Raw genomic sequence first — 22,080 nt, 5'->3', positions numbered from 1 at the left:
GTGTTTTAAGATGTGCAACTACTGGGGAAAATGGGGAACACCTGATAAACCTGACATGTAAAACAGCTTTAAACTGGAAATCACTGTTTATCTAGTACTTTTATTTTTATAAATAAACCCACTCATACAATATTCAATGTTAATGTGATTTGTTTAGGCTCAGAATTACATTCAGATGATGCCGAGTGTGGTGCACAAGACAACAAGCAGCAATCGAGTCTGTGTGAGACCAGCAGAAAAATATCAAGAGATTCAATTATTATGGGAATTTGTTTGGGCTGAATAGAGCTGAAATGTTTTATGAACTGTGTGTTTCAGGAAACATGTGAAAGTTATTTTCTTTATGTGTGTGTGTGTGTGTGTGTGTGTGTGTGTGTGTGTGGATGTAGACTCAGAGTGTAACCCTAAATGTCAGGAGGGAGGGAGTGAGCACATGAAATAAATGTGTGATGATAATATCATGATAAATGATGACAACTCACTATCTGCTGGACATTGCCGCATTAACTGCTCATCATCACCTTCATATTAAACAAGAGGATCAGCTCGAACAGTCACACGCATCACAGTAATCTGTATCGCACTGGACTCTTGAGTTGGGTTGTTTTTATTTACAAGCTTTTTATTCGATGAATACGTATAAACAAAAACAGCTTCTATTAAACAAATCTGATGTGCCAACATCTGACATTATGAATCCACGGGACACCAATGCTCACTGCAGTGTAGCTCTTCCTGATGATGGTGTACGTCTGATCGATTAATCTCAACATTTCTCCAAACTTCCCTGCTACACAATACCTGTACAATCAATACAGACCACAGACCAGTATATGTCCAGAGTTAGTTTTCAGTTTGATAATGAGGAATATTGCGTTATTAACAAAGATGTCAATCCTTTTGTATCATTGTTTTCTCATGTCACGCAACTATTTTACAACACAGGCCTTTGTTTTTGGGAAATGTGTCGTAACCCGACAGACTTGTTGAGGAAACCAGAGAAGGGTATTTTTCTCCTGAAGAGGTTTTCTTCATACTAATGAGTCTATTTGAAAGAGTGACTGATAAAAACCATTTGAAATAACTGAAGCATGTTAGAGGAAGTTATTGGTCAAAAAGGAGAAGTCGTTATCAGAGTACAAGCATGAGAGACTGTACACATCAAGAGGCAAGAGTCACAGGGCAATTCAACCTTCTACAAATATTAGACAAATCTTTAAACGCTATAAAATGCTTCGTCTTTCCTCATCACTGTCAAGTGTGTGAGTCTGCTTCTGCGTGAGAATACGCCACTATAGATAAAAATTAGTAAGTGCTAAACTCAGCACCCGAGACAGAGTTACTCAGCAGCAGCACTGGGTAATTTTAATCATTACAGGGTAAAAAATAAACTTGTCTACACACCAGAGACACGAGACAAAAGCAGCTGAGCTGGCAGCATCACTTCATCTCGCTTCATCAGCTAAAACCAAACACACAACTCGAAATTAAGATGATGGGAGGTTGACCGGCTTCCATCGCCATGATGTTCTTGGTACAAGGAAAGAAAGAGAGAACAGAGGGTGGAGAAAGAAAAGAAACATGGGAAAAAAACAACTAAAAGCAGATCTGAAAATTGTGTGTGTGTTATTAGAAGCACGATATTTCAACAGCTATTAATCATCATTCTTGGCATTTCGACCAAAGTGGCATTCTGAGTTTTTTTGCTGCTTGTGAGTCGATCTCGTACAAAACTGATGACAATAGCAATATGACAATATGTGGGAAACGCAGACAACAAAAACTGAAAATGCACAAAAAATATTTTCCAAAAATTAAAAACCAATTACCACCACCATTAAATAATTGAATCATACATCACTTGAGACAAATTAAGATTAAAGATGGAAAATGAAGAGGAATAAGTGTGTGTGGGTATGTGTGTGAAAGAAAAATGTGGCCAAACGGGAGAGTCAGGCTGGCCCTGTTGCCTGGCAGCTGACAGCATTGTCACGGTAACAGGCTCTTCCTGTCCCTCCTCCTTGTACGCTTTCACCTTATAAGGCAACGTATTCAACTGCTTGTCACAGCGACAATTGTGATGTAACAGGGCAGCAAGGTGCACAACCACCCCCCGCTGACACACACACACACACACACACTACAATTGAATAAGAATGAAGGCTTTTAAGATGTATGTAGAAAAACATACACTTTCAGGATCACACTACTGATCCTTTTAAGTTACATGTCTGCGGTGTGTGTGTGTGTGTGTGTGTGTACACTGAAGTGCAGGAATGTGAAACATGACACACACAAACACCTTCTTTTCTTCGCACACTGCTTCCTATGAAGCAGCAGAAACAAACAGGAAAGGCAACACACACAGGAAGTGAGATGGCAGGTTAACGCAGATGAAATAAAGAAATAAAACATTTTTAAAGTGCTACTGCTCAGCACAAGCACCTTCCAGCTTTGGTTAATTACTGCAGGTTTCTCACTTTATTTGGTCATTGAAAATGGAACAAAAACATGATGGTTTTCTCTAGACTTTTTGACAGTTTGGTTGTCACACGAGAGTTTGGCTGTCTTATTTAAAATGACAGGACGCAGATCAACCTTTTATTTAAGATATTCAATTACTGCGGAAATTAAGATATTGTAATAAAATTGGGACAGTCATCACGTTTTTTTTGTTTTTTGGGGGGGATTAATGGTGGGAAAAATGTGATCAGATGAGATAAGGTCATGTTGTTAAATCATTCAAACTGTTTCCAGACTTTTCAGAGACTTCCTGAAGTCGCGAGTCATTAGGAGAGGAGGAAGGGGGAGGGAGGAAGGAAGGAGACCTCGTAAAAAATGGAGCTGAAAGAGGGTCCAGATCCAGTACAAGGAGCAACACATTGTTTGTTCCTCTGAGTTTGCACTTGTTGATGACCCATGCAACACACACACATACACATACACACACACACAGAGGTTTGTCCAGCTATTCATCTTAGGACACTGGACTGACTTCCATTCATTTGGACAGCGATAACAAAGTGTTATCCCAAACCATATACATAATTGGTGATTGCCTCACCCTAACTTAACCACTACTCATATCTTAACCCCAAACTTAACCAGTTCCTCAAAAACCAGGTTCTGCCTCATTAAGACCAGGTTTTAGTCTCCATGAGGACTACTGGTCCTGACAAGGTCAAGATTTATACTAGAAAAGGTCCTAAAAGAGGTAACAAATCCAAGTACACACAGATCTGTCACACATTCCAGAGCTCACCCTGCCCTCTATGGCTTCATGACTCACTGGCTGTACTCCTGTCTGACACACACAGTCAGGAGGATGCCAAAGCAAATCACCACACAAATGGACATTAATCAACCGCTGAGAGTGTCACATCAGAGAGTAGCGGTCAGGGGTTTCCAGTCAGACGGTTTCATTCAAACATCTGTGATGCTACTAGAAGGAAACTGCTGTCTGTTTGCAGCATATATCACTGTAACTAACAATTATACTCAGCAGCAATTTGTTTGATTAAATTTCATAGAAAAAAGAAAGAAATTCCCCGAGACCTAGAATGTAAACAGCATCTGTCTTTCATACAGTGTTCGTAGGATCCTTCACATTGACAGACAAACAACTTGCAAAACCTAAAATGGTTTCACAGGGATGATCATGAACCCACACACTGCCCAAACTCACATTTATACAACAACACACTCCTCCCAAACTATCCTAAAAAAAACTTTTTCATACAGTGATTTCATGCCATGTGCATGGATTGCAGAAGCATGTCCGGACAGTGATTCAGTGTCAATCTGACCCTCTTAAACCCATCAGTCTGAAGGAAAAACAACTATGCATCCAGTATGGATAAACAGCGGAACCAACTATGAAACTATGATAAAAACAAATGAGACATAGGATGTAACTACAGTATACAATTAAACTGATACTGAAATATGTCTGGACTGACATTATTATATGTGACATCGCACTGTGTTGTTTACTCTGGCCATCATAAAAATAAGCACTCCAAAGTATGGACTCACTTCCTCAACATCAATTATAGAAAAGTATCAGTAAAAGTATTGATAAGTATGTGCATCAATAAGCATTACGATATCAGTATTGATATCGATAAAATCCTAAAAATATCCATCCCTAGTGAGGGGAGTGATTCTGACTATTCTGAATAACTGCCATTGATGGATGTCAAAGGAGTGTGGTGTAGAAATAAGAGGAAGAAGTTAAAAAACACAAAAAAACCCTTCCTCTTGTACACACATATTAAAGCACAACAAGTTTCAACTAGTTCCTTCCACTTTAAAGAATAAGGAGACTTCTGTGGGTGAAATCGGCACTTCTCATTTTTTCACACATTAAAGCAAGTGGTTCTGCATCTCTGCTTTCAAATTAGATTTTCGGTAGCTCTACAGTAGTGGCCGTGTGAGTGTGATATTTCCCTTGCTTTTTAAAAGATGCAGACTTAGACGGATATCACAGCTTCCACTTTAGAACCAAAACCCCTGTCTTGGGGGTGTTTAGCTTAAGCAGGGTTTAAAAAAAAAATTCTGACTGAATACGAAAACACAGTTGATTCATAAACGCCTGTTCTCTGTGGGTAATGTTCCACTGCTGGTCTTACCAGATGAAGCTACGCAAGGGATAGTGACCACCAGGAGCTCCACTGAAGGAACCACCAAGCCTAAAGGCAGATGTCTGGTTTCATTTTGGATTTAAAAGGACAGACGTGTTCTCAGAGAATCCCTTTAATCTTTAAGCAAAGACTGGAAAATAAATATTGAAGAATAAATCGAAAGAGAGACTTTGTGATTCAGAATCAAATGGATTTGAGATGTCAGTGGTGAGTTCTGGCCCAGGGAACAGCCTTTTACATTTTGGAAGGTGTGAAACGCAACTATTAACTAATACTGTTATTACCACAGTGAGGGCAATAATAATCAATAGCAAATACTGTATTTGTGTTCAAACGTGTCAGCACAGAAACTGCAGTCCTGCGATAACGGCACACTCGGCAGGAAACAACGCAGCACGACTCTCACACTACAGCATTGAGTCGTCGTGTCTCCACTACAGCGGTGTCAAAACCAGAGCGCTGAGCTCATTCACACATACAACAGAGAAGACTGTTCTGCTGTGAAGCTGCTGCAGGGTACCAGGGTCTGCGTTCACCCTACATGCATGCCACTGTGCACTCCCTACAGCGCTGTGAATCAGAGGACAGCCAACAGAGGAGTCTTTGTTAGCTGATGGAACGGTAGCTATATAATCCTCTTCGGGCTAGTTTTGATTGGATCAGACAGGAGAGGAGGCTCGTGGCTGGTGCCGGTGAGGGAAGAGGACTTTCCTGACTGACATTAAGACGAGCAGCAGCAGGCAACGTTCTGCTGTAGCTGCTGGTTTGACTGAAATGTCAACTCTAGTTTTAATGGCAACAACAGCTCAAATGGATTTTTTTTATACAATGAATAAATAAATACTTTCATGAAAATGAACTGACAACTAAGATAAAACGACAAATTATTCTGTATGGACAGACGGGCATCTTGAATTCTTGTGTTTAACCTGTCAAGTCAAACAAAGGCAAATGCCAAATAAAAAGAAGAATATACAATTGGCTGCAGTAATTCTCTTTTGTCTTGATTTGTCATCTGGCACATTAAGTGTCAAACACACCTCAGAGGCCACACCTGACTGTTTGCCAGAGTGGTGACTTTATATCTGGAACCACAGAAACCTCAGCACCTCCCTTTCTTTCTTTCTCTCTCTCTCCAGCTGAAAGAAGAGAATGAACACAGCTCTGCAGACACTCATCAACAACTCAATTCACTCCATCCCTGTCTCATATGTTTCCACCAGAGCTACCGTCTTATTCAGTAAATTCAGCTTTGATGAGCCCAGTAGTCAGATTTATCAATAGCCAACTACATTCAATATTTATTATTCCATCTTGTTCATGTTACCACCTCCTGGAAAGATGTTCTGCTCTCACTGCTGTCACTGGGTAAAATATGAGACACAACAACAGAAAAACCAGGGAAGACGAAAAGAATCCTCCCGTTTTCCATTTTCATTTCGGACCCTGAGGCCTTCAGCAGGAGCAGTGTATCTGGATCGTCTGTCCTTTCAGCTGCATAAACTGGCAGTGAACCTGCAGTAAGTGCTCCTCAGCCATCTGTCTCAAGCTCAGTGCATTTCTCTGCTGGCCTGCATGTGCGTCTCAATACTGTCTTACACATACAGGCTGCATAATCTCCCCAAAAAACGTGTTTGTCTGCATGTGTTTTAAATGTTCATTTCACATGGTGCAGAATAATATGAGATTCTTTTGTTTTTAAGATGAACAAGAGCCAAAATATTCAGATACAGTGTAAAAAAAAAACACAAATTCACATTAAAGCTGGGGTATAAAAATCCTTCAGTGTAATGTGAACAAAGTGGTCTAGAACCAGACGTCTGCAACTGATCTAGAGTTCGTTTCCAGCCTTGGGGAAATATGCCCCATGACCAGAGACTGACCAATCATTCCAGGATCATCATATTTGAGCTCAAACACCGATTAGATGTGATTCCACAGCCCTGAACGAAAACCTTCACCCATCCATTGTCTCCCCATAGAAGCTCTAGGCGTGGAGTCTCACAGGGAGCTCAAAACTAAAACAGACTGAAGTTATGAAGAGGATCAACAAAGGCTGATGCTGGAGAAGCATCCCAACATTGAGTAGACAGAGCCCCAAGCTAAACCACTATATAGCACACACACACACACACAGAAAACAATTTGGCATTACAACACCAATGGTCAAAAGCAAACTCCTCAAAATAGCAGCATACACACTCCAGAGACTTCTTATTCTGAGCCTGTTTCCTTAACAACTGTGGTAAAGAAGAGCGAGGCAGAGAAGTAGTGCTGCTACAGTGGGATTATCTTGCGAGCAGAACGTGCACGCTCTAAATGAGAGCAGCACAGGAAACCTGAAGGCCATGCACAATCAGTAAATATTTAATGTTGCCGTTATGTGCACTGAAACCAACACTGGTTGCTTCGTTCATCCATTCATCCATGTTCCTGCTCCTCGTGTACAGAACCATTCAAAAAGGTTCTACATAAATCATCTGAACTAATGACGGTTTTCACAATTTTGTTCTGTTGTTTCTTCCAATGTTTTTTTTTTTTAAATATCAGTATTATGAGGTTTTTATTTGTACCGTTTCAATGTCAGAAATCATTTTCTAGGGCAATAATATTCAAGAAGTGTTGTGTTTTCTTTTGTTTATGTTGAGTAAATTGAAATAAGTTAGCATTCGCAGTGCATATCTATAAAAAGTCAAATTCAAGCAACATCACAAAACACTTTTATCTCCATTGTGTTAGCTGCACATCTCACAGAAATGCACTTTAAATAACTGTATGTACACTCACTGTGAGCATGTATGCATGTGTGTGTGTGCCCCAGAAGGCCTCTCCTCTTCACCTCTTTGCCCAATGCCCCAGTTTGAAAGCTCTTAAATAATACAACAGACGCTCGTTGAGGAAATCAGAGATAGCCGCAGAGGAAACAAGCACACACACATAGTTTGACCGTGGTCTGTCTGCTCACTGTCACTTGTGTTACAATGTTTGAAAACTCATTGTGAAGGAGAGAGGGTTTTGTCATGAGACCACAACAAACTCTTGTAAATACCTACAATTGCCAGCAGGTGATTCCCGGAGCAAATTCAGACAGTTTTCACAAGACAAATGCAATGGACTGGAATAAAAATATATAATATAATAAGTCTAATCAGGTCACAAATGACAAATAAATAACATACAATGATACGCAAGAGACAGCGAAAAGAAGGCAAACACTGATGTTGCTTTTGTTTTTTTTAACATTTAGTGCCAGGGTTTGTCAGATTCTCATAGTGAGGGTTGCTAATCACATTCATTCTGAAAAAGTATGAAGGTTTAATACCAAGCCCAGTTTTACTGTCAAGTAGCTGCATTATCCAGCAGAACTTGAACATAGATTATTAATAATTTTTAATGGTGGAGGGTGGAACAATCCTGCAGTGGCAACCGTTTGGTGAAGAACTGTAGATGATCAGAGTGACTGTTTAAAGCTGGCCTCATTGTGGCCTGGTGTGGTCTGCGATCACAGATGTGTGACTCTCAGAATGAACGTAGCACTAACTAAATCAGCCCAACATCCCCTCCAGATGCCTGCTGAGTGTGCACATACATGTCCCAGATATAGCATGACGACTTACTGTGTCCCAGCTCAGCCTTTACTACCAGACTGCCTGTTGTTGTGCTCCGTCTGTCACTCACACACCCAGCCCAGAGGGAGAAGAACCTGTTTAGGTGTGGCCATGCATGCACAAGTGCATCAAGGATAATTCTGGAACAACATTATTATTATTAGAAGAAGAACGTGGTTTGCCATGTGTATGTGAATGCACAGAAGAAAACTAAGATTATACATTAGTTCTGCATGCTTTTGATCTATGCTAGTCATCCTGTTCATGTTTAAATTGTTTAACACTCTACATGTCATCTAATTAAAGATAATTTTTAAATACAACTGAATGTTTTTTTCATTCAAGTTATTGCCAAATGAGTTGAAACGACTCTCAGTGTAGTGGTGATTTTAATCTTGTGACACATGGAAACATTCTGCACTGCCCACATTGCGTTTACATCACAAGTGATGGTGGCAAGGCAGGCAGAAACACAACGGCAACATATCACATGAAAAGGAAGATAAATGGAAATAATTGACCTGAAAATGGCAAGACAAGTTTCACAAGTGGATTCTACTGATAAAAACCTGTCTGTTTCACAAAATAAATGCTGATTACAACTGGTAGTGGTGGGGTAGGGGTGGTGCAAAATCACAAAGACACACATCTGAATATGTAACAAAGCGTTACTTTGTCAGTTCTTGAGGACTTGAGCAGACTCTTCAGAGTCTTTATACGATACATTACGAGCTTCGATACAATGAGGCTACACATATGAAACTAAGTCCATCTAAATCCAAAACAGACAAACAAATCAAATAATCAACCCATCACACTCTGGAGCCAATCGCAACCTCTAATGACATGTATTTCACATATTACACAACCAGTGATAAGAAGTGTTGCACAACTCCGGCAGCTAAGTAACATTTATCAAACCCATGTAGACACAAATGAGGGGTTTTGTTTGTTTGTTTGTTTTTAAACTGTCATGTTGACACTGGCTTCATTTCTATATTATCTGAACGTATAAGAGATAGAATGAAAGAAGAATGAGATGAATGAGGAAATTTTAACTAACCAGTCAGATTGTTGTCTTCATGCTGACATTCCATACCTGACTATGGGGTGCAAGAGTGTGGTAGAATTAAAGACATAATCCTCTGGTCCACTTTTACCCTAAATCTGTGTAGGCAAGATAATCTCTCCTGCAAATGAGAACAATGAAACATTATAGATTATATTGATGACACTAACTTTGATACATATGATACAAGTTCTCTTATTGGTGTCTCCATTCCCACTAACAATTCATTAACTACCAATTCATTACCAAACTCAGAAATCAGCAGCCACATTCATGCATATGATATGCTACATGTATCATTTCCTACTTTGATGGCATATTGGTGTGTAATCTGGCAATGAGAGCTGGGAGATAATCTCTTTGTTGAGTCGTGGGGTCTGTCCACTCCAGCAGATGTTGCTGAACGGTCACACTGACCGATTAGATTGAGGACAATTTCAGACGCTAAAAATACATCCTCAGCATGCACGCACGCACACACAAGCTGATGAAAGTATGCTGTCCAACATGTAGAAAGTAAACCATTTTATAAAAAGAACAGACACCTTCCCTTAAAAACCTTTTATAGTCAACAGCAAAGAGACACGGAGGATTACAAAGAATATAATTACTGTGAGCTACACAGGAAGAACAATAAGACCAATCATCTAAAAATAAATCTCCCATTGGTCAAGAGCAACATCTAAACAGCAAGCAGCAGCTTGCCCACCAACACCTTCATATGCTTTTCATAAAGAGGTTGAAAAAAGTGTGATTGTGTAGGCAATGCATATCTATTGGTTGCTTCTGAAGACAAACCAGAGTAGAAGTAAAAACAAGATTTAACACCGTTGCTTCTATCTTCTAGTTCTATATCTAGTTTTCATTGAATTTGACCATGCACACACTATCGTTCTCTATGCTGCAGGAAGACAGCAGAGCTGTGAAGGACTGTTGCCAAAAATACATAGCCCTGTAAGCAGAGAGAGGCTGCAGCCTTGCAGACACATGTATGAACACTATCTGCACTGTGCAGCCATGGAGACGGCACTGAGAGGAAAGGGTCCACAGAGATAGTTAAAGACACATTAGACAACAGGTTCACAAAGCTGGGGATGCACAGCACTGGCACATTTTCATGCTGCCATCTCATTAAATGGCCACAATGATAATGGTGATATATTGTTTCATATCTTACATTTGCAGATAAACTCATTTTCTCAGAGCACTGTGCAGAGTGTGATCTGGAAACCACAGCGGTGAACACAGTATGGTGTTATTTATTTTTTGTCATCATAGCTGCAGCCAAATTACACACCCACAGACGGCGGGGGTGTGATGTGATGTGATGTTATTGTAAACTGCAGCTTTGTCATTTTCACTGTTATATTTCCCTGTATGGTAAATGAACCAAAGATGATGCACAATAACTTCAGGAAAAATCGTAATCGAATTCAAGCACTCAGGCATGCAAGAACACACCTGTGCAGTAGGTGTTTAATTGCACTGTGTTTACCAACAGCCACAGACAGACAAACCCACATTAATGTGTCTCTGCTGGAAAGCTAGAGGAGGGCAAAACCTCACTTTAAAACTGCAATCATCGCCCCCTCCCCAAGAGCCATAATATAATGGTCCCCCCAACCTCACACACATAAACACAGGCATTTAAACACAAACACCTGAACACACATCCCTTTCATACAAACAGTACCTCCTCCACATTCTCAAACGCACTGGGTCTGCATGAGAGCGCACATGTTGTTACAGAGACACAATCACACACAGAAAAACAAAGCACACAGAACACAGAACCAGTATTTTGGACAACGGGTCCTGGAGTAGGAACATTTCTTAAGAACAGTTTTTTCCCCCCAGGCCGTCACACTACTGAACACTTGACCAGTTTATTTATTTATTCACTATTTTGCACCTTACCGTTTATATACATAAATATATATATTTAAAAATAGACCGGACCTCTGGCTCACCTTATTTATTCACTTTTGTTGAATGTATGTTAAGTTATGTTGATGTTTACGTTTAATATACAGCGTGTGTTGGATTAAACCGGAGTCAAATTCCTTGTATGTGTTCACATACTTGGCCAATAAAGGTGATTCTGATTCTGATTTCAAAGCACCACCCATGCATTTCCATGTATACAACCAATACACCTCTTTAGGAAAACAGTGAAGTCATAGCCCCACCTCTCTCTTGCTCTTACATTCACTGTCTCTACCTGTCTACCTTGTTGTCTTCTTCTGGAGTTTGGAAATTGTTTGGTCTATTCGCTTTATGATCATTTATTTTCTTACCTTAGTCCCCTTGGGATGAGTCTGCTAGAATAGTGATCTGAGCATCAGCACATCAACAAAGAGCTCAACAGATTAAACTATGTAGTTACTGCAACAACGGCAGCAAGTTAATTGCATGAACTGTTTAATCTACATATGGAGAAAGGCCTCTGTGGCCTGGACAACATATTCAAAATGTTATTTGGGCCTAATAAAGACTTTGACTAAAAGATAATCAGTTTAGTTTACAATATCGCCAACAAATGTACACATATGTGAAGCTAAAAGCAAGAAGTAATATTAATCAAATGGTTTCAGCACAAGCTTTCAGCCGTTTGCCCTCTGAGTTTGAAGAAAGAAAGACAATAGACAACTAAATGATAAGTGCTTTAAAGGCAGCAGCATGTGGATCAAAAAGAGATGCAGATGAAGTCAATATACTCCTTTAAAAGCCATGTTCAGGACACACTTTGAGACATGTGAAGAGGGGGAGGTGGGGTCTGAGCTTCTTGCTAAAACCATCAACAAGAATATTGGCAGCCAACCAAAAGGAAATTCTTAGTCCTTGTTGTTGCCAATTTCAATTCATCAGAGGGAAATGCCATTTAGTAATCCCCATGACTATACACAATGGCAAAGATGTAGGCCTGTGAACAACCACAGTTAGTGAGAGAGCTGAAGTTTTATCAGCCACAAACTGAATCCAGAGATTTGTGGCTGCAGTGACACTTGAACGCACCCAAGTCCTCCTCTCTGCCCCAAAATGAAACATGCACAAGGAGAATGGGAGCGAAACAGACCGTGAAGAAATCTCTTAGAAAGAGAAACGCATTAGCTTCACCACCTCAGCACAAAAACAGACTTACAGCCGGCCATCGTCAATAACAGCTCTGGGCTACACAGTAGCCACAGCCTCTCAAATGACTGGACAGTGAAATCAAGTTTGCCACACTGTTTTCATTCAAACACAGGGTGGTGGTGCCTGAAAACTTCTCTGCACACAAATATTCAGAGCAACACTTGGCGCCATAACTTCCGCCACATTGTAACAGGCTGGAAATGAAAGCATCCCCCAAGAGAGTGAGCACACTCAGCCCCAGAGGAGGATTCACCCTCTCGTCTCCACCTCACTGACCACATCTGCAATCCGACAAACTACACCCGCCCACCTCCCTTCCCCCTAGTTGGGCAGAAAAAACAGGACACCCCGCCCCCCTTTAGCAAAAAGTCACCTCCCACTAGCCTAGCAGGCTATAATGGGCCACCAAAGGAATGTCTCCCCCTGCATGCTCTCTCACCACCACCAAAGGCAGAACAGAGAAAAAGACAAGGGGGGTGAGAGGGGTGACATTCCTCTGTGCTCTGTCCTCTCGCTGCCCGTCTGCTTGACTGACTGCTTTCGTTGTTTAGGTCCACAAGCTGATTCTGGACCGCGGTCAGCTGAGGCAGTGGGCTTTCCCACAGCTGGCCTGGAATCAGCTGGCTGTGAGGGGATGACCAAAGACGAAACTTCCATTATCTCACAACCCCAAAATACATGGTTAGGAAAAAAAATGTTAAAACAATTAAGTCATAAAGTTCGTCTTTTCTTGCAAGCTGTCTAATTTGTTCCTGAATGGGGTAAGACAAAATATATAACAACATATCCATGTCCCGACTCATAAAATATGAGTACCAATATGCTGGCTCCAGATATGGATATTTTAATTTGAAAAAATATGGCACCATTAACAGATTTCCTCACAGATCGACTCCCCAGTGTCACTACATCGTCACTACTCCTGGTGGTGGAGATTATCACAGACATGAGGGTAACAGAACAGATGTTAACAGGCTGAAGACGTCGACACTGATACTGGCAAATAGCAGTGAAGAGAATGCAACTTCGCCAAATCCTGTACTTAACATTTGTAACGGCATCTTATTTTGGTTCATTTGACAGATGTCATGATGCAGTGTTATGGAAAACGGTAAATGGTCAGAGCTGCTTGACACTACTGTTTTGGCATTCACTCTAATTTCATCACACGTTCATTTACGTGCCGCACATTTTCTATCAGATCTTTCATACCCATTGTCACGCTCAAGTGTCGTGGCCAAAGACACATCAGCATGTAGACTAGTGGAGCCAGGAATTGAACCAACAATTTTCCAGTTCAAAGATGACTCACTCACCATGATTGTCGTGCAATATATCAACAATTTAAGAATCACTGTATTACGACATTATTCTGCCACATATCTCATATTGCCTTGTATCATGAGGTAACCTACAATTCCACCCCTGTTCCTGAACTAACTGTCTTGTCAGTTTTTAACTTTCAATAAAAATTCCATCAACCAATGATACTGCGTACAAAAACTTCAAAAACATTAGCAGTATGTGTTTATCTGACCTTACAGTTTACCTGAGGCAGAAAAAATAAATAAATACTAAGTTAAGCTGCTAAATTACAACAGCTCCAGAGGAGCAGTCAATCACGAACACACAGACACAGACACACACACACACACACATCCACACACACATATTATTCAGCCAGATCTTAGCCAGTGTAGTAAAGCCTGCAGGATGCATTGTTTGGTCTATTTGTCCTGGAAAAAAAATGTCACTCGCTGCTTGTCCTGACTGAGCCAACGCAGACCATCTGAACCAGAGCGGCCTGCCTGCTCACTGAGAAAGCATGTGAAAGTGGGCGCTAAAAGAACAAACTAACACTGTGTCCTGCTGCCCACCTCGACTTCAACGGAAAAGAATTGTCTGTGATGTACGTGAAGATAATGATGAGGTAATGGTGGTCAGTGGACTAACTCAAAATCTCTGTACTTTGTGACATTGGACATACAATAACAGCAACAAAAATATTTCTTTGATGATAAACACAAATGAACATAGCCCAGTCCACATTTTTCAGACTAAACCCAATCAAGTTCAGGAGAAAACTAACTGAAGCCAACCTAAACCCGGTGCTATAGCATCCTCCATCTAAGATGAGGCAAATAGCTTAGGCTTGTACATGACATGGACAATATTAACAAAAATTCTTTTGTTTTTATTCATTTATTTAATGCACCATGACAAGTACGCTTCCTCAGTCAGCTACTGTGAACAAAGTGCTCAAATGTACTTCCTCTTCTTTTATGTACCATACAAAACAGGCACAAACTGACCTCAAGAGGTCATTTTAAAGAAAAGAGCATCACATAAAATCACATTATTCCATTGACCTTTCCATCTCTTACAAATGTTACAAATCTGTGCAGCTGTGAGTCTATATCACAATCGGTTTCCATCACAGCCATGCAAAGAGACTGTCAGTATATGTATATAAATGAAGGCAGATAAAACAGATAAGACATCAGTCAGTCAGCACACTGTAACACAGCTGGTTTTTATGAGAGGAATGCTTCTACGATTACTGTTGCACACTCCTGATGCAAACTAAAGATTGGGAATAAAGCATCAACTCTGATATGAATCTAGTTACATTTTGCTTGGACCACAACTATTCTGATTTGCATACTTAATAGTGGCCACACACTGAACATTGGCTGCATGAAGGACAACCGTCTACAGTTTCTAACCTAACACAGCTGCATCAGAGGGGAATATCAGAACAAGTGCCGGTGATTTCAAAAATGCATCACCTTGACAAATGAGGCCTTCTATGCCAGACCCTTTGGTTTGTGTACTTTACTCCTCATCCACCCACCTCACTGTACTTTCTCCTTGAATCATGACACAATAAATAGTGAATGTCAAGCCTAACTGTCGCTGAAAAGCACTGCCACACTGAGAGTTACAATATGATAGCGTCACAGCATACTTTGACATGTCTGAACCTGTGGTGGATCCCTGAGCACAGAGACTTAATAACATGTTTGTCAGGAGGGAAGCTTTGCCTGTAACAAACTGTTGTTAACTGGACTCTGCACGGCTCAGTCCACTCCACTCTGGGGTGTTGAGAAACGTGGCTCAAATGCGCAACTGGAAACACACCGCAAGGACAAAGTCATTGCCAAAGAAACACACACTCACACTGTTCAACTCTGCATAGCACGGAAATATCCAAATGACAAGAGACTCCTAAAACAAGCTAGACTTGGAGCCAAATATCTTCCTACTGAACAGATAAGACAGATGAGCTCTGCCTGTGCGGATCATGTTTTCTACTGTGTAAAAGTTTCTAATCTTTGCACAGTATAGTTACACAGTATTTTGAGTTCAAATGTCAAATGAGGCTTTCGTCACATGACATCTGACTGCCTCCCTCCTCACTTTTTCCCGTCCCTGTACTGAGAGAAAACACACACGAGGCAGTGCTGTCTTTTTTTCCCCTCTTGTGTTACTCAACATGGTGAATGTGCAAAAGTCAGTGTGATAGAAAAACCTGCCACTGACAAACCACTCCCCTTTCTGACTTTACAGACTCGCCCCCTCATACACATTACAAGGACAAGCTCATTCCCACACTCATTAGATCCACTTCTCCCTGGATGTTACTGCAGGAGGCGTTTGCTGCCTTTTGTGCAATAACTGGCACAGTGAGCGTGAATACACTGCAGGAATTCGCCTTTAGTTCTCCCAGCCTCGCTGCGACTAGGACAGCTCAAACTTTACAGTGGGACGTGTCCCCAGCCTGTCCCCTCCCCAGTCCACTAAACACCCATCAGCATCCACTGATGAGTGTGCAGTCGGGAATGCAGGAGTGGACCTCAGCCCAGGTTTACACAACCAGCCTCACTCTGTTAATGATTGGCAGGATAAAGTTTCCTTTAGAGAAGAAAAACTTTGACCCCTGTGAGACAAATATGCAGAGGTTGCACAGTTGACTTAACTGGCATCAGGTAGCGACTGAGGACTGAACATACCAGGTGTGATCCTCATCAATGGCAGGAATGTTTCATGATGACGGCTAAACCGCTGAGTGGCCGAATGAATATGCAAACTTCAATGTTGGCAAGTCGGTATGTTGTCACACCAATGGAAGGTATGCCAGTCATCTGACTGGTTAGTGAACAATTAGGGTGCTTAGCCTGGTTAGCAGACAAACACAAATACACACACACACACACACAAATACACACCCTCTCAAATCATTCAACACTGTCGAGCAGTGATTCTTCAAATTGCTCTTCGATATACTGCCTCTCCACACCCTTTTGAGATTTAACAGCATAAAAAATCTGATGTACCAGAGGTGTTGTAAAGTCATGAAGGTATGTTTATGATATACATTTTATCAGGATTGCTCGTCTGTCCCCTTTAAACATTTCCAGTGTGAAACACACAATGCCTTTGATGGGTCTGAATTTTGACTGCTTTCTACTTGAGGGTATATTCATTCAGCATGGAGGCTGCCTGAAGGAGAAAGGAGAAATGCTGTGTTAAAAACTAGGTCACCTTAGTCTAGTAAATTTTAGTGGATGGCTTTTATTGCCATCCTGGGGGAAAGTGCACACAGGTTGTAAAGTATTGCAGTGCACAGTGGCATCAATCACAGCTCAGCAGCATCTATTACAAAAAAACAAGACAAGAAGGGGAGAGTGGTGGATGAGGAGAAGATGGATGAAGACGGGGGAAGAGTACAGCGGTGGGGATGTTTGGGGTAGTATTAGGCCAAAGGCAGAAACACACAGGACTCTGTGCACAATGTGGTGCCAAGTGGTTTGGTGTCAGATTTTCCTGTGTTTCACAGCACAGAACTGAACGCCCACTTGCTCTACTGCAGATTTTTTAACTGCTTAAATTTTCAGACTCTATGCGACACCAAATATAACCACAGCAATGCAGCATTGCTCATGTTAGCCACAACATCTTTTCCAATAGTAAAAGTTCTGAATTTTGTGGAGAAGGTGTTGGTCTGTCAAAGCATCTGTAAACATGTTACAGTCGTTCTCTCTCATGGATTTTTTAAATAGTTAACATAGCTGTGATGCTTCTAATACTCTGAGGTTTGAAAAGGTTCTTGAGAATGTCTGGAATTTGTTTCAATGACTTAAGCTATGTTTCACCCGAGCAAAACAGTGCAGTTCAACTCTCCACTATAGAATTTAGACATGTCAACCCCAGTGTAGCTTTAAAGTAAATGGGGTGGGGAGGTTGGACTGCAATAGCTGTATAAATCACTTTCAAATAAAAACCAATTGGTTTCTTTCCAGGCATAGAATAAACCACTTTATGTTCTCCAGACAAGGCCCTTGCTTTACGATGGCCACCATCTTGTACCAACATGTTTCTACAGCAGCCTGAATGGACGTGTGCTACGTTACCCTTCACGACTTTAAACTGAACACAAATAAACGTCTGAAAAACCAAACTGAACTGCACTGCTTTGTGTTAAGGTGCTTGCCCTACCTGAAGATCAGCATCAGGCTACACCCATACTACTCCTTTTTACTCAACATTCACTCTGTCCACACTAGCCTTGTATTTTAGAGGCCCCAACAGTGATAGCATAAAAAACACTGCTGGCTCAAAACTCCGAGACTGTGTTTGAGTCTAAATAGACAAAAGGTGACCGAGTTTTTGACACATTTCTCTGCGCTCACTTCCTGGGTGTTCTTATCATTCAAAAACTTGAATATCAACTGTAAATGAAAGGCCATTCATTCAAAGGAAGTACTTTCTGAAACTAAGCAACACAATTACAGTGAATATGTATTCATTTCACATGTGTTCTGAAGCGCAGCTGAAATGCTCATCTGAACACACAAACTTTTCTCTTTTTTAAACATGAAATCACCTTTTTCAAAATAAAATGTAGCAGAATGGACCTAGTCTTAATTTGACTTGGATAAATCAAAGTCCCGGAGTCTAAATATCGGCCTTGAACCAGGTGGTATCAGTCAGATTTGTCAGCCTCGCCTCAATCTTATCAGCCTTAGAGCAGCAGACAAGTGGGCCAAGCTTCTACTACACCCTTCACAAACACGCTGTTTCACTCACACAATCACTATTTAGGTTTTTCGTGCAACAATGGGGCGACCTGTTTCCGGTCAGAGAGCGAGAGAATGAGGGGGAATAAATCACGTTTGACAGAAAGCAAAAAAACAGCAGCTACAACCGCGTTCTTTTTCATTCACGGTCTCAGACAAGAAGCTAATCAGCGACTGATCAGTGGAAAGAGACGCAGAGGGCGAGGAGAGGGGGAGCCGGGCTGTGAGGAGGACATGGGTGACATAAAGTGGGACAGTGGTGGGTGCAGCTGCGGGGTTTATAGAGCAAATCCGAGGCCCGTAGTCTTTGGCTCTGACCTCCACTCCCAATCCCATCCCATCCCATCCCTCCCCTGCCATTTTCTTTCCGCCCGCCGCCACCGCCTCCTCTCAGCCCGGCTCGATTCGGCCCAGCTGGGCACGACTCCGGTCGACTTACCTTTCTCTGCTGCCTCTCCCAGGCCGGGTCCAGCAGCAGGTCCCGGTCCCAATCATTCTCTTGCTCCATGTAGGTCTGCACTGCGCCGGACGACGACTGGTTATTGGCAGCGTGATAATCTACCATGTCAGCAGAAGAAACCTGAGTACGCCACAGAGACACTGTCAGAGAGGGAAAACGTACTAAATAAAAAAAATTAAATAAAAAATGGGGAGGGAGGCAACAACGTCCCAAAACTGAAAGGAGGGACGGGGAGGGTACACGACCGAGAAAGTGTCCTTGTTTTCTGGGCCGTGAGTGCGCGGTTTCCTGTGATGAATAGCCGGTGTGTGCGGTGAGAAAGCCCCGCTGCCGCTGTGAGAAGAAAAGCTTTCCTCTGCACCGAGAGGCTGCCGGGAAGAACCGACAAGCTGCCCGTGGTGAGCAGCGAAACTTCCGGTTAGACCCTTCACAATAAGATAGATCGCTGCCATACTCACTCACCTCTATGTTTTTCTTCATTTCATTAAGCCACAATTTGATCAAACCAGCCAAACAAATCTGATAATTTTTATTTTTTTTATATATGTTTTTTTATGTTTTATGTTTTTCATGATTATTTAATTCTTCGTCAAGTGTTACACTGGGTGATAAGAATGAAATTAAAAACTTGTTTTTCTCAAATTAAGCGATGATATTTTATTTTGAAGGCGTCATCGACGTCTTCCTGTTATAAATGTATGTATCTGTGTAAATCTCATGCAGCCTCTCCAGCCCCAGACACCTTATGAATATTCAGGTCGCGTTTGTACGTGAGCTGCTGAGACAACGACATGTTATAAATGTGAAATATTATAGCTGCAGAACTCTGAAAACTATTCAAGTGTTTGACCAGTGAAGTTTCAGAACTTCCATATAAAACAAATACATAAATCATCATCTAACATGAAGCATAGTTTCCAATTCTAAAGGTTATTTTTTACATACAGTTTAACATGTTATTTAAAAAAAATCCTCCTTTTCAGTAATTGTACTATTAAACTGCAAAAATCCTCTTGGCTCAATGAAACATTCTTGATTCTGATACTAAAATCCCAACTAGGCTTTTCTGTGCTGTGTTTTTGCAACTGTAAATGACATTTTACTGCCATTCCAGTTACCGTTTGTTTCCATTCAGCTCTGTACCAGTGGGTCTGCTCAGTAGTTGGAGTAGTAGTTACTGAGAAGGTGTCATAAGATGTTTCACTTTCATCAAGAACCACACCCACTTAAGGAAGTAGAACAAACAATAATCATTACAGGTATAATTATATCTGGTAATTACTTTAAAACAAATGTATGTTAAGAAGATGCTGAACATACATCTTCTGAAGGGAGAAACAAACATCTGCATTATTGAAAGTGTCCCAGCCTGATGAGTGGAAATAAAAAAACAAACAATACAGTCAGGGAAAATCAGCCTTTCATGGATGATTTGTGTGCAGCCTGTGACCATAAAGAGTTGTGATGCAAACATTTTAGAAGCACTGACCCAGAGGAGTGACATCATAAAAACAGGAGAGCCTGCACTGCAGTATCATCCATTACATCTGCCGGGCTCAGAGTGACCGTCCTGTCTGCAGGAGCCACCTACAGAAGTAGGTCATGCTCAGGCTGTCCTGGTCGATTAGTGTCACCACAGCCCAGAGCAGCATATAGACTTCAGTGCAACCATTAGCAGCTCTGTGATTGGTCACAACAGGTAGGAATCATCATTTCCCTGCTGCTGTGCACTCATTTGCAGAAACAAACCATTTATGAATTAACTGTGCATAATAAGAGACTGGACAGAGGCAGTGAGTCTCAAATGTAGCTGATGATACTGATGCAACAACAACATGGAAAAAAAAGTCATATTTTATTTTATTATTTACATATATGAATAACAGTAACATATTTAAATATGATTGTGCAAAAACAAGACAAATACCTCTTAAACTCTCTTAAACCCCTTAAAACCTGCTCTTTAACTTTATCCTTACTGCTGTTATTTATCTATCAGTGACTTCCTTTCTGGAAATACATTATACTGTATGTTGGTGAACTATTCAAATGTTATGTCACAAAGCTAACAGCACCACAAACTGAAAGTCAGCTCTCTTCACCGGTGTGTAATCTTTCAAATGTATTATATGAATGCAATAAGGAAATCTGAGAGACAGCATGTTAGGGTGTGGCTGATGTGTGATTATTACACACTACCCTTAAACGTCTCTCTCTCTCACACACACACACACACACACACACACACACACACAGGGAAAGAGAGAGAGCGTCTCCATGACTTCAGAGGAAATCTTTCACTTACGTTCATTTCCTTGAGACTCACCCTAATCTTAAATATGCCTTCGCTTTACAGGAACGGGACGTACGGTTTGTCCTTATAAGTCCCTAAAAATGTGACAGTGAACAGATTTGTGAGATCCCTCCCTCCTTTGTTAGGACTCTACATTGATACCTTTGCCAAATAAGTTATCCTTAACTTTCCTCAGAAATTAGGTTCTGCCTCAGTAGGACCAGGTTTTGGTACCACTCGTGACAGGGTCAACATAAGTTTACATATATATATGTACACACACACACACACACACACACACAAGTTGGCACAGCTAGAGTCCTTTATTAGTCCCAAAATGAGGAAGGAATTAGAGTCACCTCTAGTGGGACACAAACCCATAACCTTTGAATAACTGCTCACAACCTTCATTAGAAGTCCAATGCCCATCCCTGACCTTAAGCCTAAACTTCAGCAGGTCCTCAGAAAGACGGTTCTGCCTCATTAGGTCCAGGTTTTGGTCTCCATGAGGACTACTGGTCCTGACAAGGTCAGATTATATAGCAGAAAAGCTCCTAAAGAGGTAACAAGTACACACACACACACACACACAAACCTCTGGTATGTGTATCACTGACCATTCTCACTTTAAAGAATGATGCTGGAGACGGATATTTACACATACTAGACTTCAGCAAACAATCGCTTCTCATAATATTCCCTGTGGTCAGGGTCACTGTGGAGGCTGATCTTGAAAAAGAAAAGCTGGGGAGAAAAAACATAACTAGAGCAGCCCAGGAATAATAATAATAA

General features: G+C 41.2%; 1 protein-coding gene across 5 annotated transcripts in view; it reads right to left on the bottom strand.

Annotated features, from left to right (window-relative positions):
- actn4 (actinin, alpha 4) overlaps positions 1-19,357 on the bottom strand; it is a 49,562-nt gene extending 30,205 nt beyond the window's left edge. For all 5 annotated transcript variants that reach the window (XM_044031743.1, XM_044031745.1, XM_044031747.1 and 2 more), the window contains exon 1: positions 18,975-19,357. In XM_044031743.1, the coding sequence (XP_043887678.1) occupies positions 18,975-19,100 (126 nt within the window). In that variant the 5' untranslated portion in view covers positions 19,101-19,357. The remainder of the gene's footprint in view (positions 1-18,974) is intronic.
- Positions 19,358-22,080: the final 2,723 nt, after the last annotated feature.

The sequence above is a fragment of the Solea senegalensis genome, linkage group LG8, assembly GCF_019176455.1.
Source record: "Solea senegalensis isolate Sse05_10M linkage group LG8, IFAPA_SoseM_1, whole genome shotgun sequence".
Taxonomy (NCBI): Eukaryota; Metazoa; Chordata; class Actinopteri; order Pleuronectiformes; family Soleidae; genus Solea; species Solea senegalensis.
The sequence above is the reverse complement of the archived record's forward strand: the minus strand, read 5'-3'. Positions and strand labels throughout refer to the sequence as shown.